The sequence below is a fragment of the Ananas comosus genome, linkage group 22 (assembly GCF_001540865.1).
Source record: "Ananas comosus cultivar F153 linkage group 22, ASM154086v1, whole genome shotgun sequence".
Lineage (NCBI taxonomy): Eukaryota > Viridiplantae > Streptophyta > Magnoliopsida > Poales > Bromeliaceae > Ananas > Ananas comosus.
The window spans coordinates 2,347,364-2,374,761 of record NC_033642.1 but is presented as its reverse complement, the minus strand read 5'-3'; the positions used below and the strand labels follow the sequence as shown (position 1 = coordinate 2,374,761).

The 27,398-nt window shown below is 37.7% G+C and overlaps 1 protein-coding gene and 1 long non-coding RNA gene across 2 annotated transcripts in view; one reads left to right on the top strand and one right to left on the bottom strand.

Annotated features, from left to right (window-relative positions):
* LOC109726973 lies at positions 9,396–20,363 on the top strand. Its single transcript, XR_002220663.1, has 3 exons — positions 9,396–9,552; positions 10,490–10,696; positions 20,283–20,363. It is a non-coding gene; the product is annotated as an uncharacterized LOC109726973 (long non-coding RNA).
* The window catches only part of LOC109726972 (hexose carrier protein HEX6-like), a 22,145-nt gene continuing 14,915 nt past the window's right edge, over positions 20,169–27,398 (bottom strand). The window contains exons 3-4 of the mRNA XM_020256801.1: positions 21,566–22,106; positions 20,169–20,835 (exon numbers count right to left, since the gene is read on the bottom strand). Coding sequence (XP_020112390.1) covers positions 20,297–20,835; positions 21,566–22,106 — 1,080 coding nt within the window. The 3' untranslated portion in view covers positions 20,169–20,296. The remainder of the gene's footprint in view (positions 20,836–21,565; positions 22,107–27,398) is intronic.

Below are 27,398 nucleotides of genomic sequence, written 5' to 3'. Positions count from 1 at the left end.
ATATAATATTGATATTACCTGTACTAATGTCGCGAAACAACAGCATTCGACCTTATCCTTTAATGAAGCCGTTCCCAATGCGCGATAAAGGTAGGCTAATGCTGCCGCACCTCAAGCTAAACCACCACATGCATCAAAATTCGCCAAAAGTGGCAGCCACTTAAGATGAACTCTATATCCGGAGGGGTTTGGAAACAGACTATAGCCAATCTGATATAACATATATGCACGGGCTGTGGCTGCAACTAATCCAGCCAGGGCATCCAAATGTATATGGTGGAAGTGCTGGTATATCCAATCTAATCGAATCTGATCAGCTCGGATGCCATCCGGCACAACTCCTAAAAGCTCCTGACAAATCTCTATCCACGGATGCTGTGTAGTTCCCGTGACAGGCGCTCCATTGACACGAAGACCTGAAATAACCACCACATCTTGAAGTATAATCGTCATCTCACCGTGACGGAAGTGAAAAGTCTGGGTCTCCCGTCGCCTTCTCTCGACCAGAGCTCCTAATAAAGCCTGATCCAGTTGCAGACGCCTAAGTCGAGAAATGCCGTAGAATCCAGACTGTCGTAGTAGATCTAGCACCGCTGGATGATCCATATCCCACTGGTTCAATTTGCGACCATGCTCTATGAACTGAACGCCGCGATATCCCTACAGTGACAAAAAATTAGTTAGAACAACATTTATATGCATTAATACTAAAGATAACTTTTAGAGAAATAATTCTTACTCTCACCTCAGTCGTGATAAATGAAGACCTATGTAGATGCTGCTCTGTCAGAATGGACTCATCAACCGGTCCTGCCTCCTCCTCTAAATCTGCCATCTGTAATTTTAAAGAATTTGTAGTTAGTAACATATTAGCAAATAGCGCATTGAATATTGAAATATTGAAAGTTTAATAAATACTAGCAAGTTAGGTAACAAGTCCTACGTCGACGTCCTTGTTGTGCTCTCTCTGTATTCTGTGGACAGGTATTTCTATAATGACCTTCCTGCTTAGAAATGCTGCATTTTGTTCGTCGCCCACTGGTTGCGTCCATTATATTACGAATACGTGTTGATCGTGGTCGACCTTTCTTCCTTCTCACTGGAGGTGGTACAATTGGTGGGCCTAGGGGTCGTGGCCAGTAGCGCCTGTCTGGAACTGGATGAAAAAACGGTGCGTATGTCTAGCGATAACACTTTACAGTATACCAATGGAAACAAAGATTATGATAATCTATTCTTAGTTGTGAATTACTGCAAACTGCTAAAATATGCGAGCAAGGTATGCCCGTTAGCTTGAATTCGCCGCAATCACAATCCGCTTCTGTTCCATTAAGGGTAACATTGTAATCAGAGTGTCCTGTTTGGACTTCAAACTCAATAGGCCTAAATCGATATACAATGTGTCCCCGCGCCGTCATTATATTCATCGTAATCCGATTTTGTATTTTAGGTGCTAACATGGCCGTCATACTTTCACCATTTTCACGACGCTTTACAAAATAACTATTAAGTTTGTAAAAAGTTTCCGCGACTGCCGTTACTGGGAAAGCATGAATTCCCTTAAATACCCCGTTTAAACTCTCGGATATATTTGTAGTTATCAACCCGAAGCGTCGACCTCCATCAAATGCCCACGCCCAATACTCTTTGTATACTTCGAGCTCATCGACCCACTTCCAAGCATCCTGATCTAGCGCGAGTAACTCATCTTTCAGTTTATAATATTGTACCGATGTTGGAGAACTGCCGATACTATAGAATTTGTCTAATAATGATTCAGTTTTAAACCGCTTAGCCATATTTGCTTTCATGTGTCAAAGACACCATCGGTGTGCATGCCCTTGTCGAGTAGGATATAACTCAGCCACTATTTCCTTTAAGCCACTAAATCTATCAGATATAAAACAAATCGGTCGATTGTGTATAACATAATGCCCCAAGTTATGTAAAAACTAATGCCAACTTCCACCATTTTCGCCTTCGCAAATTGCAAAAGCTAAGGAAAAAATGCTATCATTAGCATCGACAGCCGTCGCTATCATTGCATGGCCTTCGTATTTGCCATACAAGTGAGTGGCATCAATGCTCACCACCGGCCAACAATGTGCGAATCCATGAATAGAAGGAGCAAATGACCAAAAAACACGGCCAAACTGACATATTCCCTCTGATGGCCATCTATGATCAAGCCGCCAAAAAGTTCCATGATTAGTACTCTGCAGCATAGTAAAATACCGAGACAAGTCTGTGCATGATTGCTCCCAGCTCCCGTAAATAATCTGTAGTGCTTTGCTCCTTGCCAGCCATGCCTTCCAATAATTTATTTAAACATGCAAAGTGGATCGCACCATTTTCTGCACTTCTTTTGGCATCATATTTAGTCTTGCCTTCATTAACGGGAGAATTACTTGGCATATGAGATTTGAAGTATAATTACAGTGCGCAGCATTTAGCATTGGAATAACACAAGTGTGTTGACCCGCATATGTCTTAACTCTGAAATATGTTGCATCTTTAGGAACCGAAGCGTGTAACCTCCAAGGACATCCCTCAACTGTGCATTTCACTGTATAAGTTGTTTTGGTAGATTTCAAAACTTTCATCTGAATATTGTGAGTAATGTGCTATCGATCTAGAGTGTCCACTAAAGATGCCTTACCATTAAAGATTTCACGGAGCCAAGTCCCGTCAATGCTAAATAGATCGGAATTGGTANGCGAAAACCAAGTTCATGGACCAAATTCTATGAACCAAAACCAAATCTCATGGACCAAATCCCATGAGCCAAAACCAAATCTCATGGACCAAATCCCATGAACCAAAACCAAGTTCATAGACCAAATCCCATGAACCACAACTAAACCTCATGGATCAAATTCCATAAACCATAAACCAAATCTCATGGGCCAAATTCCATGAGCCAAAACCAAATCTCATGGACCAAATCCCATGAGCCAAAACCAAACCTCATGGACCAAATCCCATGAACCAAAACCAAATCTCATGGACCAAATCCCATGAGCCAAAACCAAACCTCATGGACCAAATCCCATGAACCATAAACCAAATCTCATGGACCAAATTCCATGAACCAACCAAATCTCATGGACCAAATCCCATGAACCATAATCAAACCTCATGGACCAAATCCCATGAACCACAATTAAACCTCATAGACCAAATCCCATGAAACATAATCAAACCTCATGGACCAAATCTCATGAACCATAATCAAACCTCATGGATCAAATCCCATGAACCAAAACCAAATCTCATGGACCAAATCCCATGAACCAAAACCAAACCTCATGGACCAAATCCCATGAACCAAAACCAAATCTCATGGACCAAATCCCATGAACCAAAACCAAACCTCATGGACCAAATCCCATGAACCACAACTAAATCTCATGAACCCAAATCCCATAAACCAATACCCAAATCCCATGAACCAATACCCAAATCCCATGAACCAATGCCCAGATCTCATACCCATATGTCATGAACCAATTAGACTCTAATACATAGAGTTTAATATCGATTAGGTCTTAACACATATACTTAGGGCCTAATCAACCTCAAATCCAATTGAATCCTAATACATATACTTAGGATTCAATAAACCGAGACACGATCCATCTCATCCAATCTATAAAGGTCTCTTAATCGAAGGTGCCCCAATCTACAGGGGGTAATTAACAGTAGATGCTTGCATCTATTGGAAGCCATGGACCCGGAAAATCTGATACCCACATACATATAAATATCAATCTGAATCATGAATACTACCCCACGGCCCCGAAAAATCCATCGACCGTGCGAGGTGCGTTATTCGTGGTGGCAGACACCAATCCTCCTTTCTCAGCCTTTTGATCGGAAGCAGTAAGCCCAGATATTTTGTGAGGAACTCTTCCATTTTGCATATTAGAATATTAGCTAACTCCTAGCACTTCTCCTTTACGCCCTTTATAAAAATTTTTTGATTTATTCTTGTTAATTTTAATCCTAGAGACCCATTCAAAGAGGCTCCAAAAGAATTTTAGATTCCTCATATACTTCTTTCTGAGCTCATAGAAAAAAAAAAGTATCATCTGCATATTGTATAAATGTCACTCTACTAACTCGTAGAATCGAGCCCTTACATGAGATTGTATCCCATTGGTATCAATACAAATACATTAAAGGGCGAACCGAAAACCTTCTCTACAGCTCCTCCGTGATTTCGGAGGTGGGTCCCAAATACCTCCTCTCTTTCTCTTTTTTTTATTCACCTTCTCTTCTCTCTCTCTCTCCATCAGAAAAGAGCCCACCCGTCCCCCCTCTCTCTCCCCTCTCTTGCCTAGGATTGTACTCTATCCGCCGCGCTACCGCCGCTTGCCCATATTTGTCGCAAATCCGGCCTCTGCTCTCTCTCTCTTCCTCTCTCTCTCTCTCCTCGATCCCTATGTTTGCCTAGGGTTCGTACTCTCTCCGCCGCGCTACCGCCGCTTGCCTATATTTGCTGCGTGAGTATTGCAGAGCGGTGTTCATCTCCCCCCTTTCACCCCTCCGAACCCTAGGTTTGCCTAGGGTTCGTATCGGCTTCGCCGCTCTATCGCTGCTTGCCTATACCCTAAATCTGCCGTGAATTTTCTCTCTGTTGCCTCCCGATTTGCACCGTACATTCATTGATCTCCTGATCTCGCAAATGCCAATGTCCGTGCCTTCAAATCCCACAAAATCGGCCGCAAATATCGTCGGAGATCTTGGGCCATTCCTATCACATCTCACCGATCTCGCAATCCTGCAGATCCCACAACTCCCTCAAGGGCTTTCTATCCTTATTATTCTTTTTTGCAGAGAAGAAGAAGAAAAGGTGAACGCCGCCGTCAACCTTCGAAACCCTAGCGACGGTGGCTGAGAAATAGCAGAGGAAATATGGTCCTCTAAAAGTTCCTTTGGTTACTTTCTATTATCTTCTCATGTTGTCTGATGTTTGGATTTTTTGGATGCTTGGATGGTTCGATGCCTGCTAGTTGCTTTGTCTACGGTTTCTCTTACCATAAGTACTATGCTATGATATTTTTTTTGTTTTACTTAGACTTTAAAATATCTTTCACTTGAAATTTTGCGTTCCTGGTGTTTAAAGTTCTATTTTACTTGAAATTTTGCATTAAATTTTTTTTCTTGGTTCTCTTACTTATACTCATTATATTTTTTTCTTTCAATTCCTTCTCTGTTTACTGTTGCTTTTTCTACTCTTTGGGGTGAGGCAATGATGAGATGGATAATTTTTGAAAAATATGGCGACATGTCAAATGGCCTTGCGACTCACAGCGGCCTCAAGGCAATCACTGCAGCCTGCGGTTACTCTATTGATTTTGTCCCCATTGGCATGGCATGTTGAATGGCCTCGGGGCAATCGTTGCGGCCTCGGGGCAATCACTGCAGCCTGCGGTTATTGTTGCTGAGTTTCAATCCACAATATTTTGACACAACCCTTTACTCTTAGGGGTCCACAATCCTGAGCCTCGCATGGATTCTTGTTTTATGCATAATTAGTTTTTTCCTCAGCAGTTTACACTTTCTTACTTTTATCTGGAATTATGGAATTGCCATTTACATTTTTCTAAAATTTTTTCTACTCTGATTTCTCTTGAGTTTGCCTTATTCCTACATGTTTATTATCCCTCATCTTTAGTTATGATTCTGCTTTTTGAATGTTATTCCAGTTTTAACTTTGTTTTGATTCTAACTTTGTTTTCGGTGATCTTACGATTGATGCGAGGTTGGTAGATTTTCACTGTTTGGATGTTTTGTTTGCTCTTGGTTTGGTATGTTTCCATTTGTTTCCCGTGTGAGTGATTAGATAATTGCACTTGGTTTGGAACGTACGCTTCTCTACAGTCACCTTCCCATGGAGATAGTTCCCTTCCGCAGAAGGTATGTTTTTTGTGATTTGTACTGTACTCTATTGATTTATTTGGTGTTTGGAATTAGGTTGAGAACTGTGATATTATAAATTTGAGTAGAGTGCCATTGTTCATATCGAATGAAATGGTTTAATTATTAATATAGTGTGTCAGTCCTGTTCTTAGCTAGCTCTAATGCGACCAACAAGATGAGAAAGCAGTGGGATGTGAATAGAGTAATGTAGGAAAGGGTTTTAAATTATAATTTTATTATTTTTTGAATTCTGCCGGATAGACGTACCCTGTTGTTCAAATCTTGCATTCTTTCCATTTTGTGTTTCTTTGCTATTACAGATATTTGAAGCAGAAATGTTGGTATTAAGGATAGAATTAATTGTGAAATTGTTCTAGCCTTTGCTCTGCTGCATGTGATTTGCTTACTTCCGTATCGATCCCCTTGATTTGATTTTGTTATTTTGTGTTGCTCAATATGCTTAATTTGCTTTCCACTGGTAGCTATTTTATCCATTTTTTGCGTAATTAATTTGCTTATTATTATTATTTTTCCTCAACCTCCTTTTATAACAGAAGATCCCGTCAAGGGCACCATCAGAATTACAAGTTAGCAGCATCAGAGATCTGTGTACTGCATCATTGTCTAACATGAAAGAGTTAGAGGGAGCATGATCAGACAGGAGTATAATTAAACAGAACCATCATTGCCTTGCATGAAAGAGTTGAACTTCAAAAAATTTCTCATACACATTGAAATATTTTTATTTATGCAAATAATTTTTTAACTGATACTTATTAATTACTAATGTATATTTATTGTGAATTTGTCCATCCGCCGCGAAGCGCGGGTCCTTAACTAGTTTTCATTATTCTAGTTAAGCATTCTACCATCAAAAGAAAAAGGAAAGGTGACAGCCGGTACCCTTGACACACCCTTCACTTGGTTTTGATCTATTATGGTTTTGAGGTACGGTTAGGGATGCAAACGGGGCGGATCCGGGGGCGGGAGAGTTCCCCCACCTCCCGCTCCATTTCTTATCTGGACAGGGCGGATTCGGGGCGGGTTACTTTTCAATTTATTTTTGGCTCCCACTTACCGCTCCATTCGGGGCGGATCGGGGCGGGAGCGGGGCGGGAGCGGATTTTTAACGGATCGGGGTAGATTGAAGGAAGAAAAGAGTCTCCCGCCTCCCGCTCCATTTACTTGGCGGATCCGGGCGGGTTATATTTTTCTATATTTTTTGTTCCCACTTACCACCCGATTCGGGGCAGATCGGGGCGGAGCTCCACCAACCCGGATCCATTTGCATCCCTCGGTACGGTCATTTTAGCATTACCAATGCATTCCCATATTCACCTACACTATTTCTTATCGAAACGCCACCATTACATTATTCTTTTTGAGAATTTCCAGCTGACCTTATCATACGCCTTTTTAAAATCTACTTTCACCACTGCTCCCCTCCACAATAATCTTAGTGCCCAATGTCACTAGCTCATTTGTAATAATGAAAGCATCTATTAAAAGCCTCCCATTTAGAAAAGCTGATTGCGAGGTTGAAATAATTCCATGTATGACCCTTTCTAACTAGTTAGCTTACATTTTTGAAATTATTTTCTATATTCTGTTCAACAGACATATAGGTTAAAAATCGTTAGCCTACACTGCACATTTTTTTTTTGGGACGCATGAGGCATGTATATGAGTACTCAATGGCCTTTGTGGAAAGTCGCCCCTCATATAATTCCTTAAAAATGTGCTCAATATCAGTCTTTATTGACACCGAGAAACTCTTATAGAAACTCGTGGGAAAACCATCAGGTCCCGATGCCTTGTCTCTTCGTAAATGGAAAAATAGCGCTTCTTAATTTCCTCTATGGTGAACAAGGTTATTGTTTTGAATCCGTGATGCATCTTGTTTTGGAACAAGTTGCTCCAATCATCGAAGGCTACTGGATCATGCTTTTTCGGTGCAAATTTTTTTTTTAAATTTACTTCAAAAGTAGTTGCTTTTATCCCTTCCGTTGTCAATCTTGTGCCTATTATCCTCGATGGTACCTATTCCATTGTGCCTTCTTCTGTTGTTAGCTATTGCATGAAAGAATTTTGTATACTTGTCATCTTTTTTTAGCTAGTGTTGCTTAGCCCGGGATTTTCAAAGCATTTCTTTTGTCATCAAGTATCTTTAAAAGCATTTTCTTGAGTGCTCTCTTATTTGCTATGTCCATAAATAAGTCTTGCACCTTCTTCAATCTATCAATCTTATAAATTTCTTCTATAATTGCACATGATTTTTCTGTTCAATACTTTTGAAAAATAGGCACCGACTCTTTGTTCGCAAGATGCATACTAGTTCTCTAGTGTGTCGGGTGTTGGTGTCAACTTCTGCCACTCCATAAATCTCCTGCTCCTTAGATCTTCAGTGACTATTGTCTTTTCTGTCTTCTCTTCTAGCTTCATCAATACCCACTCCAGTAGTAAGCGTGCTATCCTGGTTGACCCATCTTGCAAAGGAGTCCAAACCCAAAAGTGCTTGGGTTTAGCATTCATCCATGGGCCCATAGAGGGCTTCATCTAATCTCAGCCCTAGGCCCCAATAAATTAGGCTCACTTTGGGCCCATTCCAATCTCTTAGGCCAGTTTTATTTTGCTCCACATTTGCTCTTCGAGACCCCCACATCTAGAATCCAAAATTGCATAAGCTTTTAATATCCTATCCTAAAGCCATAGGTTAAGCACAATCGTCCAAAGCAATTAAGGCTCTAGACAATGACCTACATCCTAACACAACCTATTTGTTGTTTTCCAAGAATAGATAATTAATGCTTCCAATCCAATTACCAACTCTCCATGCCTTGATCCAAAAACCTTTTTCTTCAACTCTGTAACCTCGTTCTTATCCCCAACATCAAACAAGGAATCTAATCCTATCTGTCACCTTTAGCTTAGGCTTGAAGTCTTCCCTCAAGAAGGAAAGAATAGAGGGTTTAATGCCAAAAGCGTCCACCTATGCTCCTCCCTCAGGACCTCGAAAAAATGGTACCTAATTGCCACTTCTCTCGAGGAACACATGGAAAAGTGTCCAAGGTCTCTGCCGCATTGGACTAGTGTTGGGAGTGACCATTGGTTTTCGTACTTTCATTTCATGTCTGTCATTGTAACCAACTTCGGCGACACCTCTGGTGATCTTCGCCTCCTTCTCCAGGTTACCGAACTTTTCATGTTGGCATTGGACTATCTAACATTAGCCTCCCCCATCTTATCGTCATCGCCGTCCTCCCCTATCTTCGGCTTGCCTCATTCTTGCATTTGATTTCATTTTTCCTTGTTGTTATTACCATCTTGTGGTGTCGGAGGTGGTGAATCTTAATCACTCTCCCTATCCCCCTCCCAACTTTTCAAGTAAATGACAATATTAATGTTTTTTTTTTAAAAGAAAAGAAAAGAAAAAAAAAGATAATGTTAATGCTTTCATCACCCAAGGTGACCACAATATTCTATGGAATATCTCTGATTTCATCAACTACAATATGACATGGAAGGCCCTCAAATTGATCATGAGCTTGGTTGGTTCATCGGCTCTAAAGAATCTTCCGAAGCTGCTCGTAAGCACCGCCACCCAAGCCACCATCCAACATTCGAATAGTAAGTGATACCGCCTAATCCAAGTTTTGTATGGCAGTTGCTGTGGAATCGCTTGTCTTGTAAGGTTCCTATGGGTAGCAATTCAACCAAAAGCACTCAAGCATAATAGTTTGTCTTTTGACTAATGTGTCTGCCGAAATCCACTCCGATAGAAAATTTGCAATATCCCGTACCATAAACCTTGCAACAAAGAAATTAGTTGGCGAGCCACCAAACCAATTAGCCAATGCGACGAAGACGGTTTGTTGCGGATGATGGACTACATCGGCTAAAATAGCATTTTGTCGTACGTCATGATGTTTGCGACACATACGATTGCAAGATTAGAATGCATCACCATCCATGTTGTGACTTGAAGATGCTATTTCTTCCCTCCTTACAGTGTTGTGCCTTATGTCCAGTCTTGTAGTACCAAAGGCACCTAAGTGGGTCTCGACACCCTACTGCTCAATGGTCCCTTCCAAGCCACCTCGCACACCAGTCTTTGAGATTCAAATTCCCTTTTCTCTTTGTGCTTCTTTGGGTTGAGTTACTATATATATGCTAGGTGGGAACTCATGGTTGAGTTGTTTTCCTAAACAAGAGGACCTCTTTATAGGACCTCTTTATAGAACTCCTATCCCCTAGATTGCTCTCTCTATTGCCCTATTTAATTAAATCTTTTCGAAGTTTTGCCTTTTTTCTATAGTTGTACAGCTCCTAGATCCTCTATTTTATCTTGCAGGACTCCCAATTTTGTCTCCCTTAACTCTCGTAAATGTAGTATCTTCCACTTGAAAATCATGGACAACATTTAATATACCACTAACCTTGCTAACCCAGGCTACACTTATTTTTTTCTTTATATTCATGTCTCCTTGTACTTGTTGTTTCTCAAAATAGGCACCATCTTTTGCTTCTTTTCATTTATTTCCCTTTGCCCTTTGTTGTGAGCCAGAAATGCACAAGGGTGTGGAACCGCCTATCCAAGCTTGGCTCCAAAGGTGTTAGTTAGCATCTCTGAATCCCAGTGATGGACATAACACCATTTTTTCCTGCTGTTGCTCTTTCTTCTCCATGTCCGCACGAGAGTCCTAGTATCCGAAGCCGGTCCCCTCTTCCCCTCTTTGAAACCGACACTTCCCTTGCTGCTATTTGGAGAAAGGTTCTCCTTCATTTTGTGTTTAGAATCTCCAAATTCTTATCTTACTTTTCACATATTGCTGCTTATTAAGTAGCCGTCTTTTACTATTTAATAATTAGGCCATTAGATTAAGAATATGAGGAAGTATTGACGAAATTTATGGTGTACGTATATAAGATCTGCAAACAATAATTTTAGTCCATGCTAAGGACTATAGTAAAGGTGTTCGTAAACCAGGCTAGGTCTAGATAATTAATATACTGTACCCGTACCCTAAAAAGAAATAGTNATTGCTCCGGATGGTCAATAAAATCAAGTTCCTCGTCAGGATTGTCTACATAATCGTTGTTTACATACGGGTCGTCATTCAAACTATAAATGGTATTCGCAAGGCAATTTAATCCACCATCGTGATCATCTTCAATGTCAACAGCTAGATCATTCCAATCGTTGTCCTCATAAATTGGTGCATCCTCCTGATTGTTGTCATCATAAATGGGTGCATCCTCCTAATGACCATCGTTATGAATGGGTTCATCGTCCTGATTACCGTCATTATCATCTCCTTCATCGACAATATTATCAAGAACTTCATTCCAATTTGTATAGGACGTAGATAGCCTGCAATAGGTCCCGAATGTTTACTATATTAGGTAAAATTTCACGTACTAATAATTAAATAATCCAAATTTTCTTTACCCCCAATCGTAATTTTCATTAGGTGTATGAAATATCCTGGGTTCGTCACGTGACGTCGAGGGTTGCGCACGTGAAGTCGAGGGTTGCGCACGTGACGTCGACGGTTCGGCACGTGACGTCGAGGGTTGCGCACGTGAAGTCGAGGGTTGCGCACGTGGAGACTGACTCTGTCTGCAGTATTCATAATTATAATGTATGAAAAAATTTCATAATTAAAAAAATATTCACCGCAATCTTGAGGTATATTACTGACCTTGTCATTCTTACGCCTAATTCATTTCCAACTTCACGGTCACCAATTGGATTCTCCGGAAATCCCACATCGATATCATTATGTAGCAGGCTTGTGTAATAGCCTTGCGACAGATATTGTGTCTCTGACGGATATAAATCTTTCTCTATGTATAGCGACACACATCCATAATGTTCAAACAATTCAATTAATCCCTCCAATGATTCATCATCTACTATATCATTAGCAATATATTCATTCGCTCCCATAGGGCATCGAATTGTGTATTTAAGACAACATTCTTCTCTAGTACAATTTACTAAACGATACATTCTCCTCTCAAAATTCGCATAGGTCGTATCTGAACGAATCGCGATCAATTTCTTTCGACCACCGAAATATCGGAGACCATTTCCATCCATAACTAACTGTCCATCCCAATGAACACTAAGAGACATCCGACGACTAGTCATTTTAACTACATAAAAAAAAGAATCAACAACATTCAAACTAGGTTTAAACATAGTTTAAACTATGCATTGGTTTGAGGTAAGTTCATAAATTAGGTCACTTAATCAATGGCAAGAAATTAAAAGCTCAAGATAATAAATAAAATAGTAAACTATGCATTGCTTTGAGGTAAGCTCATGGATCATCATCATACTTTTGACTTAACATATAATGGTGCCTTTGATTGATGAAGAAGCTTAAATGCTACTTAATTTGCTTTTTTTTAAGTATTTCTATTACTTTATTCATAACTTAACACACCAAGAAACAATCTAAAATAATAATAATAATTTGAGCCACAAGTGAGCCCCATACTCACTTGTTTGTTTAGTTTATCTATTTTTTTGTGATCTAGCTAAAATTGCTAGTCATTAATTTGAGCCACAAGTGAGCCCCATACTCACTTGTTTGTTTAGTTTATCTATTTTTTTGTGATCTAGCTAAAATTGCTAGTCATTAATTTGAGCCACAAGTGAGCCCCATACTCACTTGTTTGTTTAGTTTATCTATTTTTTTGTGATCTAGCTAAAATTGCTAGTCATTAATTTGAGCCACAAGTGAGCCCCATGCTCCTGGACCATGTGTGTTGGATTAGATGCCAAATAAGAAGCAAAAGAGACATAGATATTTGTTCAAGTACATGCCAAAACCTCGACAAAGCAATAGATACTTGTTTGATTTTTTTTTGTTTTCTTATGAATGTTTAAACTAGGTTTAAACATATTTTATACTAGATTTAAACCTTGCTAAGAGAGGTTCCTACCTGCAATGTGGGTTGTTGGGAGGTTGGCACGGGCGCCGGATGCGTGGGTCGACGGCGACCTGTGGCGGCGACGTCGGCAGGGGCGGCGGCGACCGGGGGCGGCTCCTGGAGAGGGATGGGCAGAGATGATGAGCGAGACAGAGAGATAGAGAGAGAAAGAGAGAGCGAAGAGGGAGGGAGAAGTGTCGGGCTCGGTCTGGGCCCCCTAGGTATACCTAATGAAAACGGTGAATGGTTCACCGTCTTCATAAGGCGGTGAATCGTTCAACGCCTTATGAAAACGGTGAACCATTCACCGCCTTCTCTATGACCCGGCCCGTGTTCAGCGCCTTTAGTACAGCCTAGATAAGACGGTGAACCATTCACCGTCTTATCTGTGGTTTAGCCCGCACTCCAGGACTTTGTCAAATTAGGCTTGGTGGCTCGCGCGGGCAAAGGCACTGAGAAGGCGGTGAACGGTTCACGCTTGGAGAAGACGGTAAACCATTCAACGCCTTCTCAAGGGCACGGAGGGGAAGCGGGGGGAGGGGTTATGCACTAAAGGCGGTGAATAGTTCACCGCCTTTATAAGGCGGTGAACCATTCACCGCCTTCACGAGCCATGTGCAAAGACGGTGAATCGTTCACCGTCTTTGCGAGAAATGGCAATTCGGCGCCCACGTGGCGAAATGAGGGTTAGTTTTACAAATAAAATTTTCACAGGGTCATTTTGCCAATATTAAAATTCTACAGGGTCATTTTATAAAAAGTCCGGAGGAGCGATGGTCGAGGGGGGCGCAGAGTCGGCCCCGACGGACGACTGGACGAGGGTTCGGGGACGAGGGCGAGCAGCAGACGGACTCGTCCCGTGGGCCGCGAATGCAATCAATCGAGTTCAGCCAGCAGTATTAAGAACACGTCTTACTAGTCGGATGACTCGGATTAGACCGAGTTGAACTTACACACCCATTTATATATTAGTCATTTAAATTGAGATTGATTGGGTTAGGGTAAAATTGCGATGCGAGTCCCCGAAGTTTATGCTCGCTTCATTTTTGCTTCCAAACTTTTAATTTCAACCTAGGAGACCAAGTCGCGTTTCTCTAAACCCTTAAAAAACTTTCACTTTACTCTACTACCTGTGTAAATCTATTATCGAGAATAAAGTATTGCCTGCACCAGTTGTTTATATTTATATTTATGTAATATATATTTATCAATTTTTATCTATATTTTAATATTTTGTTATTTTTTTGAGAAAAAGATAGCATATTACCAACTCCATTTAATAGGAAGATAAATTTGGCTATATCAGTGAGGCAACTAGACCTCCGACAAAAACAAGAAGGAATAGAGGGAAAAAAAAAAAAAAGAAAAATTGAAAGTAAACCTGTTCTTGCTCTTCTATCGGCCGATATCAAGTCCATATAACATTGTCTAAAAATCACATTATTTCTTTCATGCCAGATTGTCCACCAGATTGCTGCTAGGGTACTTAGCCTCTTATCTGCGGATTGAAGAGGGGTCTTCTTCCAAAGCCTTTCTTAAGTGGTTCTAACATCGGTCCCACTCCTCAAATCATACTGGCCTTCAAGGGACGACACTAGCAAAAAACCGACAGTTTACAAATCTTAAGAGAAGATAATCAACCATCTCGTCTCGCCACTAAAAAGTATACATACTTGATCGACCGACCATCTCTTTTACAAAATTGTCTATCTTAGTGATGCTCTTCTTTAGGACCAACTATAGAAAAACCTTAACTTTCGTGGATATTTAAAATTTCCAGATTCCCAAAATCGTTGTACCTCTCATCGTTACATCGTTAAGTATAATATAAGTACCCTTGACTATGAACATGTTCGTGGCATCCCACTGCAACCAAATCCCATCGGACCTATTCTGAACACGGAAGTTGGATATCCTATCCTTGAATTTCTAGATTCAAAGGCTACCATTTTATAGCTCATCTTCTTGTATACCCTTCAAGTTCTTTCTCTATTTCCAACCACACGTGTTGAAATACTTAGAGATTTTAGCTTCTATATTCTTGATTTTAACATAAATGTTCGAGAAGTAGGACTACAGGGGGGCCTCACTACATTATCTATATCTGACTAGAGATTAATAAGTTGTTCATCTCTCAGAGTATAGCATACACCGTTTTTAAAAGAATTCTTATTATTTTAACATACTCTTCCACCATTGCAATGTTGAAGTAAAGAACCTCCTTTCTTCAAGTGGTTTCCTTCTAGCGTAGTATTGCGCTCTAATAAACTTAACCCATTATTTATTCGACTCCAAAAGAACCTCCACTACAATTTAACAACAAGAGTGTCATTCAATGATCTAAATCAATTAACTCCTAACCCTTCTTGCTCCTTACTCTTGCACACTTTCTTTCAAGCTACCAAGTAAGTGCTCTATTATTATCTCCACTACCTTTCTATAATAAGTCCCTCCATAATGCTTCAATACATCTGTTGGTCCATTTCGGCGCCTTAAACACTGAGAAAAAGTGTAGTGGGATATTAGGTAGAACTAAGTTCATCAACACCAGCCTACCTCCTCCGTAAAGTAATTTAGCCTGCCAACCATCAATTTTTCTATCCAATTGTTTGAAGTAAAATAATACTTGCCATACATATATATAGGTTGCAACAATCCTAATCCTAATAAAAAAAATGATTAGATTCGAGTTCATACAATCCTAATAGGTCTCGTATTAATCATTAATTTTCTCGGATCAATAATTATAATATACAATAAGCCCATTTAAAAATGTGAGTGGGTGGGCCCTTATNTATTAAGTAGTCTAATCGACAAATTATAAATCTCCCCTTATAAAAAAACTCGCATTCTAATAAGTTATACCCAGTCCAATAAATTACATTAAAAAAAAAATTAAAATATCCCAACAAAGAGGAATAAGAAAATTTACTAAATAGAATATTCATTAAAAAAAACCTAGGTTGTCGGCTATGATTGGAGAATGGATTTGGAAAACTCACTCGTGCCATACCTGTAGAGGATTGTTACTGCTGATGATGATGGAAATATTGTTTCATTAAAAAACTCTAAGGCGGAAATGAAACAAGAAAAATAAAGAGTAAAAAATAGAGTAAAAAGATTAGAAAAAAGAAAGGAGAAAAAGAGTGGCTAGGGTTTCACTAGAATGAAAAATACGTAGAGACCCCTCATCTATAAGTCCTATTAAAATTGATCCCCCAACTTCAAAAGTTCAAATCTTTTTTATTTACTATCGGATATTTCATCAGGTCCAGGTCCAGGTCCGGCTTTAAAAACTATTCCGGATCCTACCGATTTAAAAATTGGGTTAAGGTCAGATCGAAGTCAGGTACGGGTATAAAATATCTAGACCCATACCCAAACTTTAATGAGTGTTCTTTTTTTCTTTTTTTTCTTTTTTTTCTTTTTTTTTTTCCTATATCTATTTTTTATCGGATCCGGTTCGAGTCGGGGTAGGGTCAGGTATGGGACATCGGATATTTTGGACAGCTTTAGACTATAGTGAAATAAATTTGCAATTTTAAGGAGTAAAACAAAATATTTTTCAAAGTTCAGCATTTCAACTTTTAGATCTAAAGGTTCAAATATTTAAATGGGATAGAAGCATAGTCGCCAGCTTGGCTTCACATCAAATTGACATGAAGTAGAGATGTTTGGAGTAGGAAAAAATTTAAACCCTGGCAAATATTCGGTAATAATAAAATAAAATATGAGTGCATATAACTAAAATTATAGGTATTAATTTGGGTGTAAAACGGGCCGGGCATATGACCGAGTGCCACCCATTATAGCCCAAGTTGAGTCTACGGGCAATTCTGACATGTTTATTTATTTTTATCTTTTTTCTAATATATTTTTTAATCTTTTAATTTATTCTTTCAAATATCAATTTAAGTTCTTTGAATTTTAACTAATTTTCTCAAAAAGTCATATAAAATTTATTTATTTAATAAAAAAAAATATTTTTTCATAAAATTAATGATAAAAGTAAAAAAAAAAATCAAAATATGAACAAAGAAAAAATTAGAAAAAAGGCCGGACCGTGGCCCAACACGGTCCAGACTGGCCTTGTCCAGGCCATAGGCCATGCTGGCCCGTAGCCTGAATTCGTGCCGAGTATAATATTCTTGCCTTATTACTCATTTCTTTTAAAAAATATCATAGATATTACATAAATTAGATAATTAATTCATTAATTATTTATTATTTTTGTAAATTTTTATTAATATTTAGATATAATGAATAATTTGGAGAACTATTTGGACAATCAAATAATCCTGCTTCAGAAACTTCTCAAAAAATTGGAGAATTGTGTTACAATGGTTAGAAAAGAAATGCTTTTAAATTTATCATGCTTGTAAATTCATTATTGTGTTACCTTCGGGACATGTTTATTTCATTGAAACTGGACTTTTAATTGAGGTGAATTTTAGATTTAACTAGAGTTTAGGTGAAAATGTTTGCGCTCCCGCTATTTGTTTTTATGGCTACTACTTAATTGGTAGAAAATGATTGGAGTAAAATAATATTATTGTCTATTATATTACTTGATAAATAATAAATTATAATACTAATAAAAAACAATATAATTATATAATTATAATATATTATAATATAATAAATAAAAAGGTTTTTCTTTTATTTTGTACTATATATTTTTTTTTCACATATCTCCGTCCCATAATTGACTTTGCCCCACCGTCAATGAAGTTAAATTACATGAAAAATTTCTAGTTTCAGATGTAACTATATTACGGTGAACCATGTACCGGAAGTGCCCGATTACGGTTGAAAAAATCACTTCCCTCTTCTCATTTTCATTCGAATAAACAAATTTCTAATATTGATGTCATGTATTGGCAATCACATATGGTATATAATCAATCAAAAGTTTTTATATTATGATGATAATATATTAATAATATGTAAGGCAACATTCTGAAACTATAGCACTACAGTAATATGTTCATAAAATATTACCTGTCTATGTCTTTACTATGGTTTTTAAGCCAATTTTATGCGTTGACTTGAATCGTTCAGGCTGCGTTTGGTAGCGGTGATATTCCGAAACAAGGTGGGATATCTCCCAATTTGTAATCAAATGGTGAAAGAACTACGGAGAATGGATTGTTTTGATCAAAGCGGGTTGTTCTAGGTTGTTCTAGAATAACTCGTTAAAAATTATTTCTAGGAAAACTGAGAATAACTTTGTTCTTCTCTTTATTTTATTAGATAAATAGATATATAAATAAATATATTAATATAAATATTATTTTTATGATAATATATTTATACCTAAAATTTATTATATAATATAAATTAATTAAATTTGATATATTATTTATTTTATTAAATTTTATCAATTATATTTTAATATTTAATTATTTTATTTTATATTAAGTATTATATATAAAAAATTATTTTTTTCATGTATTATGTATATTTTTAATTTGTATTGAAATTTATACTATTATTAATTAAAATTATAAGGATATTGTTAGTTTTATACTTTATTCATTACATATATTATGAATAAATTATATAAAATAAATTATTACATATAATATATTATTATATATAATAAAATAAATATACTATTTTAAATTAAATTGTTACATGAAATATTATATTATAAATTACTATAAAAATAATTTTATATAAAATATACTAATATAAATTAATTATTTTATTTTTAAAAATATATTTAGACATTGTTCTAAACATTTTATCCAAACGCTACTAAGGATATCCTCTAGAATATTTCCGAATGCATCCAAACACAAATTTATAATTATTCTATCTTGCACTGGAATATCTCTTGTTTTTGAAAATAATAAAAATTGTTCTCCAAAATTTAGTTCTCCAACCAAACGCAGCCTCAGGTTACTAGTTCATGATCCAACAGGCAAGATCAAACTACTTTTAAAAACATTGACACAAACCATCATTCCTTTGTTACAAAAATAGTTTCTAATAAAATACACAGGAAAAACTTTAAATATCAAAATAATGAGAAATAGAGAAACTAAACACATGCCAAAATAATTTTTTTTTTAAAAAAAATCAAGAACCGTTAACTCGGCCTTACAATGTTTGGTTCAAAGATTGGGGGATAAGGAGTTATCCCTCCTTTTATATCCAAACACAAATTTCATATTTGAAAATAATAGTTCTTAGGTATATAAAATAACCTTGCATAATTCGGTACAAGCCTGAAATTACTGTTCCACCCTTTTTCCTAGAACAAGTGGGAACAAGATTAATTAAATTCTAATTAATTTTAATTATACTATCAAATTGTTAATTAATCTAATTAATATATTTACAAAGAGATTTATAGGAGATTTTTTATAATTTAGCCTTAAATTAATGTTTTTGCGCTGAAACATTAGCTTTCTATATTTTTAATTTTTTTTTTTACTTTAGAACAGGAGCGTATCGGTAAATTCTGATTTTGATTTATGAACTCCTTTTACACTATAATTGTGTCTGTACATTGCATGATCTTTTAATTTTGCATATTTTACTTTTCTCTCTCTCTCTCTCTCTCTCTATCTCTCTCGCGCGCACACATATTTATATATATGTTTTCTTTTAGGAGAACTTTCAAATTTTTCCCATATAATTTAGCTAATTTTTACTTTAGAATCTTCTTGTTCAAATAGTTACATTTGACTATCCTATAATTTTATCTCTTATTTTATTAAAAAATTTATTATTAAATATGATAGCAAAATTTTTTTGATAATCGTAGTATAGTTAAGCATAAGTTCTTGAACAATAGGGCGACAAAATAAAAATGAGCTAAATTATAGGATAACAAAATATAATTTTTTAAACCGCATGATAGCAAACTAAAAAATGAATTAAGCTAAGGGGGGGGGGCGCGCCAATTGAAGTTTACCCTTTCTTTTAGGCTAAATTATAAAAACTCTCCTGCAAATATCCATTTTTCACTTTTTTTTTCCCGACTTATAAAAATCTACATTTTATTGTTAAATCTACATTTTATTGTTTTAAAATTTTAGAAATATTTTCAGAAAGGTGCGGCGTTAATAGAGAGGGCAAAATAATCAAATTATCCATATTTTTTCTATAAGAAAAAAATAAAATTTTATTACATTTCTATTATTTTGACGAGTATTTTTGATATAAATTATAAGAAAATGACGGAATAATAATAGAACTCTGACAGAGGAGAGCTAAATGCCACAAATTAAAATATTTAGGGAGGTAAAATGTATATTTTTGAAAATTAGAAAGAAAATAGTAAAAAAAAAAAAAAAGAAGGAATATTTGTAAGAAAGGTCTTTGTAATTTAAATTTTTTTTTTTATTTTTCAAATTTTGGGGTGTGACTGACATACGGGATCCCAACAATTGATCAATCTCAAGAACAAAATGATCGTTCACTTTGCTCCCCCAACCGGATCACCCCCGGCCACAATCCTCTTCCAGAACCAGTGCTCTCTCCACACCAATCCAATCTGCTCTATGGGCAAGTTCTTGGTCTCCGGCAGCAACAGATACACAAAAGCAGTCATGACCAGCAGCCACCCGCCGAAGAAGAAGAAGATCCCCGCCTTGAGACGGCAGAGCATCGCCAGAAACGTCTGCGCCACGACGCAGGTGAACAAGAAGCTGACCGCCACCGTAATGCTCTGCCCCGCCGTCCGCACCTCCAGCGGGAATATCTCGCTCGGCACCAGCCACCCCAGCGGGCCCCACGACCACCCGAACCCGGCCACGTACACGCCGATCATCACCAGCACCAGGTACGCATATCCCTCGCTCATCCCCCCCTCGTCCCCGAGCTTCGCCGCTATCACTCCCCCGACGATCACCTGCGCGGCGAACATTTGGATCCCTCCGATCATGAGCAAGGCTCGCCGGCCGAGCCGGTCGACCGCCATCATCGCGATGAATGTGGAGCCCGCGCCGACAACGCCTGAGTTGAATAATACCATCAAAACAACCGTTATTCTCTAAAATCAAACCTTAAGACTTACCGGTTAGAAAACAATATTTAAATATTTTTATATTGTGTTAATTGCATACAACTTTCTATAGATATAATGAATTACAAATATATTTATATAAAGTTCAACTTTTATATATTATTTCTATCAAAATCCTAATATTTTTAAATATATTCTTGTCGTTAGAATCTGTTAGAAAAATTTAGTTAACTATAGCTTAAATACTAAATTCTGATTAATTTATGAGATAACTTGATATTTTTATCCCTTTTATATTATATTATTGTGATTTTTAGAGGGATATATTTGTGATGGCAAAATTGACATTTTACTTATTTACTATTAAAATATAAACTGTTATCTAACGGTAAGAAACTAAAGTGCCATACTTGAAAATATTAGAACTTTTATAGGGACAATATATGAAAATTGAATATTGTTGGAATATATTTGCAATTTACTATATTTGCAGAAATCTGTATGTATTTAACCCTTTAATATTTAACAACTCCCACTCTCATGTCTGAGTTCGTGACTTTTTGCTAGATGCAAGATAAAAATTTAAATTAAATAAAATTTAATAATATTAAGTGTCTAACATGATTCAAATTTAGAATTTTCTATTCTAATTCTATGTTAAAAAATACAAGCAATTCTCATTCTCTAAAAAGTTTTAGATAGTAAATAACGATTTAATACCCGTGACGACTGCCGATAGCAACGACGCGCCCTCGGCCAACCCCACGGTCCGGAAGAGGATCGGCGCGTAGAATGCGATCACGTTGATCCCGGTGACTTGCTGGAAGAAAGGTATCAAGACGGCCATCACGAGCTGCGGGCGGTACTCTCGCCGCGCAATGGCTTCGAACTGCCTGCGGCCGGGGGGAATCTTCGCGGCGGCATCGCTGGCCGCAATGAGGTCGTCCAGCTCCGCGCCGACGTCCTCGCACCCCCTTATCCTCTGCAGGAGGTTGGCGACGTTGCGGCGGTCGGCCTTGCCCTGTTGGATGAGGCTGTTGGGGGTTTCCGGGAGGAAGAGCGCGCCGAGAGTGAGCAGCGCGGCGGGGACGGCGGCCAATGCCAGGGAGACGCGCCACCCCCAGCCGCCCTTGATCTTCTCGGTGCCGTAGTTGATGAGGCTGGCTGACAGCGCGCCCAAACCGATGCTGAACTGAAAGCTGTTGTTGAATGCTCCTCGGTACTGCGGCGGCGCCATTTCTGAGAGGTACAGTGGAACGGCCTGCATCAAAAGAAAAAAAAAAACAAAAAAAACAAAAAAAAAACACTGAATTAGCATTTGCGTAAGATCTTCTTTACTCTTTCTAATACCGTTCTGCTTACGGAGTATATTTTTAATAAAAAATATTTTTGGTGCAAAGATAATTTTACAATATTTAATGTTTGATTTATAGAAAAATAAAAAAGTATTTTTTCAGACTTCATTTGTTAGGTTTGTAAGAAAAATAAATAACAACGTATTTTAATATTTTTCTTTCATTATTTGGTTATTTAAAAAATTATCAGCTAGTGGGTCAACTAGTTCAAAACTAGTAGTCAGTTTTCTAGTTCGACCACCGTTTAACCAGCTCATTCAGTTCTCTAGCTCGACTAATGGTTTAACCAGCTCAAAATTGGAAATCATATGAAAAAATTAAATAGAATAAGGAGTATGATAGAATTCCACGTCAAGGCTCTAATATCATATGAAAAAATTGATTATTCTAAATGGTTTAGCTACAAAAGAATAGTATTTTAGTGTTCTAATATTCAATATATATATATAGAGTCCGACTGCTATACTATCGGCAGCACAGAGACCTCCGTATTACCAAATTATTTTCAATGATACGGCTTCCAAATCGACAGTCGACTCTATTAGATTTGATCTACATTATTGAAAGTTTTGAAAACTAAATTTTATACTTTTTCGATATTATTTACCTATCAAATCAGTAGTCTTAAAATAAATAGCTGAAAATAAAAATCTTATAAAAAATAATGATTAACAATTTGAATTTAAGATCAAAGATACTGACTGTAGTGTCTCTAGGGTTAGTGGTCGGATTAACGGCAGCATCAGTGGCTTGTCGACACATCTGTAGAGTGTCGGGACGAGTCAAAATTGTTTTGGCGTGAAATAGACGCGAAAACGGATTCGGAGCTGTGAGAGTTGAAATTCGAACACCGAAATCTGCAAAATTAAGCAGGATTTTGAGTGTTGTGTACCGGTACCTGAGAGGTGTACCGGTACCCTAGAGGAATTACATGGTTTGTTGCTCTCGGGTTTGTGCAGCTTGGCGTCGAGTACTGGTACCTGTTGGTGAGTATCGGTACTGGGACTGGGTACCGATACTACATCGGGCTAGTACCGGTACACAGCACGTGAGTTCATAGGTTGAGTGTTGGGTACCGGTACCCAAATTGAGTACCGGTACCCAGGCGGCAGAATTGAGTTGGTAAGGGATCTTTTGGTCATTTCGCCGTGGCGTTTGTTCCAACCGACCCCCAGCTTATATATTAGCCTTGGAAGCTTGGAGAATGCCGTAGCTTCTCCTCCTCTTCTCTCTCTCTAGCTAATTAAGGGTAGATCTCAGTTCCTTCCTTCTTTGCTTAGGAGGATCGTCCGTGTGCGTGGGTTGTTCCCGGTTGAGTCGTTGGAGGTCGGGCGAGCGCGGAGTTTCTCCTATCGACTTCTAGCCGGCGTTGGACGAGCGTTCGAGGTGGGTTAATATTTATCGAAATCGTCGAAATTTTTCCTAAGTCGTAGAGTATCAGCATATATTTTCTTACGTAGATCATCATGTTTAGTAGCTCGAATTCATGAATTTGCATGCTTTTATGAAATCTGAATTTGGAGTATAACCTAATGATTTTAGATGAATTTTATATGGTGAACTAGAATTTAACTTAGGTGAAAATCGTTAAACCTATATTATCATTTTCAAAATATTAACAGATTTAGCTTCAAGAGCTAATTTCTTTATTGTATCACCGCTGTTAGTGCGTCGTGGATATTTTGATTAGTGTATGGTGAGATTACACTCGTGTTGAGCTTGTTTTACAGTAGAGTTTGGACTGTTCCGTACTGTCGGCCGTTGACGGTGGACCCAAATGTTTACATCTTGTATTAGATTGTGCCGAGGGCACGTGAACCTTAGTTGTTAAGTTTGACCCATTTGTATTGACTATAGGCTATGTGAGCTTGATTGAGTTTGACAGTGACACACTAGCATACTCGGCTGGGTCACTCCCACGAGTGCCGTTTCGGAGTGAGGCTTTACTTGCGTTGATGTTCCAGCAGTTCCGTTAGGGCAGTTTCTTGGACTGGCCACCCCCTCGGGTGGTGTGCGATGTAGTTTGGATACAGGCTGGACGGGCCAGTTGGCAGTCCGTTGAGATTGGGTCAGTGTGTAGCTAGTGATGTATTTCTATGTCTACAGTGAGCATGGTTGGATAGTGGTAGTCTAGTAGCATATAACTGTAGAGTTTCTTCCAGCTTACTTTACTGTCCTTTACATACCTTATTGTAGACTTAGTGGGTAGGTCGTTAGGGTCGTTAGGGTCGTTAGGCTCGGTGAAGGTACTCATTGAGAACTATTTTGTTTTGCAGTAGTTCTCACACTTAGTTGTTGCTACCTTTTTGTAGAGCCGTCCGTTGCTGTTGCTGTTGATTCTGACCGTGGTAAGGACGTCGCGAGCTAGATCCCTACCTTCCCGAGTCATTGTGCTAGAGGAATACCCCCTCCAGAGATAGTTTTGAGTTGTTTCCTTGTACATACTAGTATGTTTTGTTATACTCGCTGGAGCGAGGTTGTATTGTGAATATTGTATGTATAATGGGCTTAGTATGCTTTTACATATATGTTTCAGTTTTAGCAGCTTTATACTGCCAGCTATAATTTATTTACAGGTACAGCTGTCGCTTCGTATACACGAAAAAATTATGCATACGACAGGTCTGTTGGCATGTCCGGAGAAACGTAGTAATCCGGGACGTGACACTGACCTTACTCCAAATAGTGGAAAAAATTTCTATAAAAGTTTCATCAGATTTTAATTATTTTACATTGTTAAATTCACAAAAGTATCACAACGACCTTTAAAATTATCAATTTTAAAACCTTTTGATCAGTAGCCAAATAATGTCGAAAAATTATGAAATTTAGTTTTCAAATACTTTCAATAGTATAGATCATAGATAGTTAGTATTGCTCTTTTCTTATCTTTAAACCGCTCTAATTTATTTCTTTCGTTTTTATTTTATTACAATAAAATGTAGGATAAATTATGATATGATTTATTTTAAAATAAAATATATAAATAAATTCAAAATCAAGTATGATCACTAACTTGAGAGTTAATAGTCAATTCATAAGTAACATATTATAGTAAAATAATTTATAGTCAAAAGTTCTAGGGGATAAATTGCACTGCTACCTCATTAACTTTTAATGAGTTTTACTTAACCTCCAAACTCCTAAAATAGACATCTAACATCCTAAGCTTTAATATTTCATTCGTTTTATCCCTTCCGTCAGTTTTCGATTAACAAAGCTTGACAGAAAACTGACGGAAGAGGTAATATAAATGAAATATTAGAGTTTAGGATGTTAGATGTCCACTTTAAGAGTTCAAGGGGTAAAGTAAAACTTCGCCAAAAGTTTAGGGAATAACAATGCAATTTATCCAAACAAACGGTAGATCGAAGTGAAAGAATTTTACTTTTATAGCTATAAAACAAACAACAGAAAAAAAAAATAATTTTCACCAAACTCCAATTCAACCAAAACTCTAATTTCTATGGAACAAACATGAGATGGTGATTATTATTATTATTATTATTATCATTATTTTAGAGAGAGATAAGCGAGATAGGTAGCACGCTACCCGCTTCATTTATTTCTATGAGATAGGAGAGATAGGTAGCACACTAGCACGTTACCCGCTTCATTTATTTTATTTAGAAATAAACTTAGCTGAAAATCTGAATTAACTAAGATTCGAAATTGAAACCTCCGGTACCAACTATCAAATCTTTTGCCACTTGCAATAGAAACGGTCGGCAGCGATGGTGATTATTAGACTACAAAATGTTCCTAAAAAAGAACCAATCGTGCTCTTGCTGCGGGGCACGTGAGTAGAAAATTCTCGGCAGAAAAATCCTACCACCCATTAGTGGATGTAAAAGATGCATTCAAGCTTTTTCAGATTGAATGATTCAGATGCCTTGAGTCGTTATATATGAACAATTGGCTTATCATCTGTACTGGATAGGGAGAGCACCCGGCAGCACAGCTGCACAAGCAACAAGATATCTGGGTCTTTGCCCAGACTTAAAAATAACATATAGTCAAGCCTACCATCCTAAAGGAAAATGATGTTTGGACTCTTTAATTAGAGACAAAAATCATAAGAAAATGCTACATATGCATTTCTTTAATTTGGGGTGTAAATATTATTTTATGGATGAGATTTCTCCGACTGTCGTCCTGATATGACTATTAGAAAAACTCCATACAAAAGATGGGTGGGGTGTAAGATTTCGAATTCTAGAGTGTGACATTCTTCTCCCCTTTAAGCTCTAACGTATTCGTCAGGCTCAAACATACTCACAAGTATCAGACGACATCTCACTAGGCCTAGCTGGCTTAATTTGTGGAGAACTGCACTATACCCCACAACGGTCAGTAGCCGGAAAGTCGCACTTTACTCGTTATATAGCCCTAATTCAGCCGAGACTTATCTCGTACTTCCGACTAGCGCTTGTCTTTGATACCAACTGTGATTCTCCTCTTTCCAGGGATTCACCCTATTGGATTTTATTGGGTTTGTTATAATTTAAAACTTGTTAAGGCCTCTTGAGAGCCCAATAATTGTTAATGGGCCGCTTGGGGAGCCCAACTAAAATTTTGCATGTGTGATGTTTAGTCCCACATTGGAAACCAAAAGGGTGTTTGTTGTTTTTATATATTTTCTTGTTCTCAAGCTAGTTGCTTGGAAGAATGTGAGAGTAATACTCTCGTTTAAATGCACGCACGGCACGACCCGGGCCTTGCGGGTGGCGGCGCGCGCGGTTCATACACCTGGTTTATTTTTTTTTGGTCGGTTTTATCTTTATTTTAATCCTAATCCTTATCAGTATAATCATAGACTTATCTTAACCCGAGCATATCTAAAGCCTTTTGTCTTTTTCTGCTTTCTGGATTTTCGCCTAGTTTTCGTTTGTTTGATCTGGAGCTGGTTAGGTTCATCTTGCGCCACCTTGGAAGCGTGCCGACGAGGTGGAACGTGGTTGTTGTATCGCTAGGAGTAACTACCGGAAAGCCTTGCACGTGGAGGGGCAATTTCGTTTCTAAGACAGTGCTCTGTACGTCTCGATCCACAGGCCTTATTTAAACCTTTTCTTTATAGTATTTGTTATTTAATTTCTTCTGCGGAATATTTCGAAACTTGTAATTTAAATTTTCGAATTGGTTTTTAAAAGAATATTGTAATAAAAGATCAGAAAGATTTTTCCAACACACCCATCTCA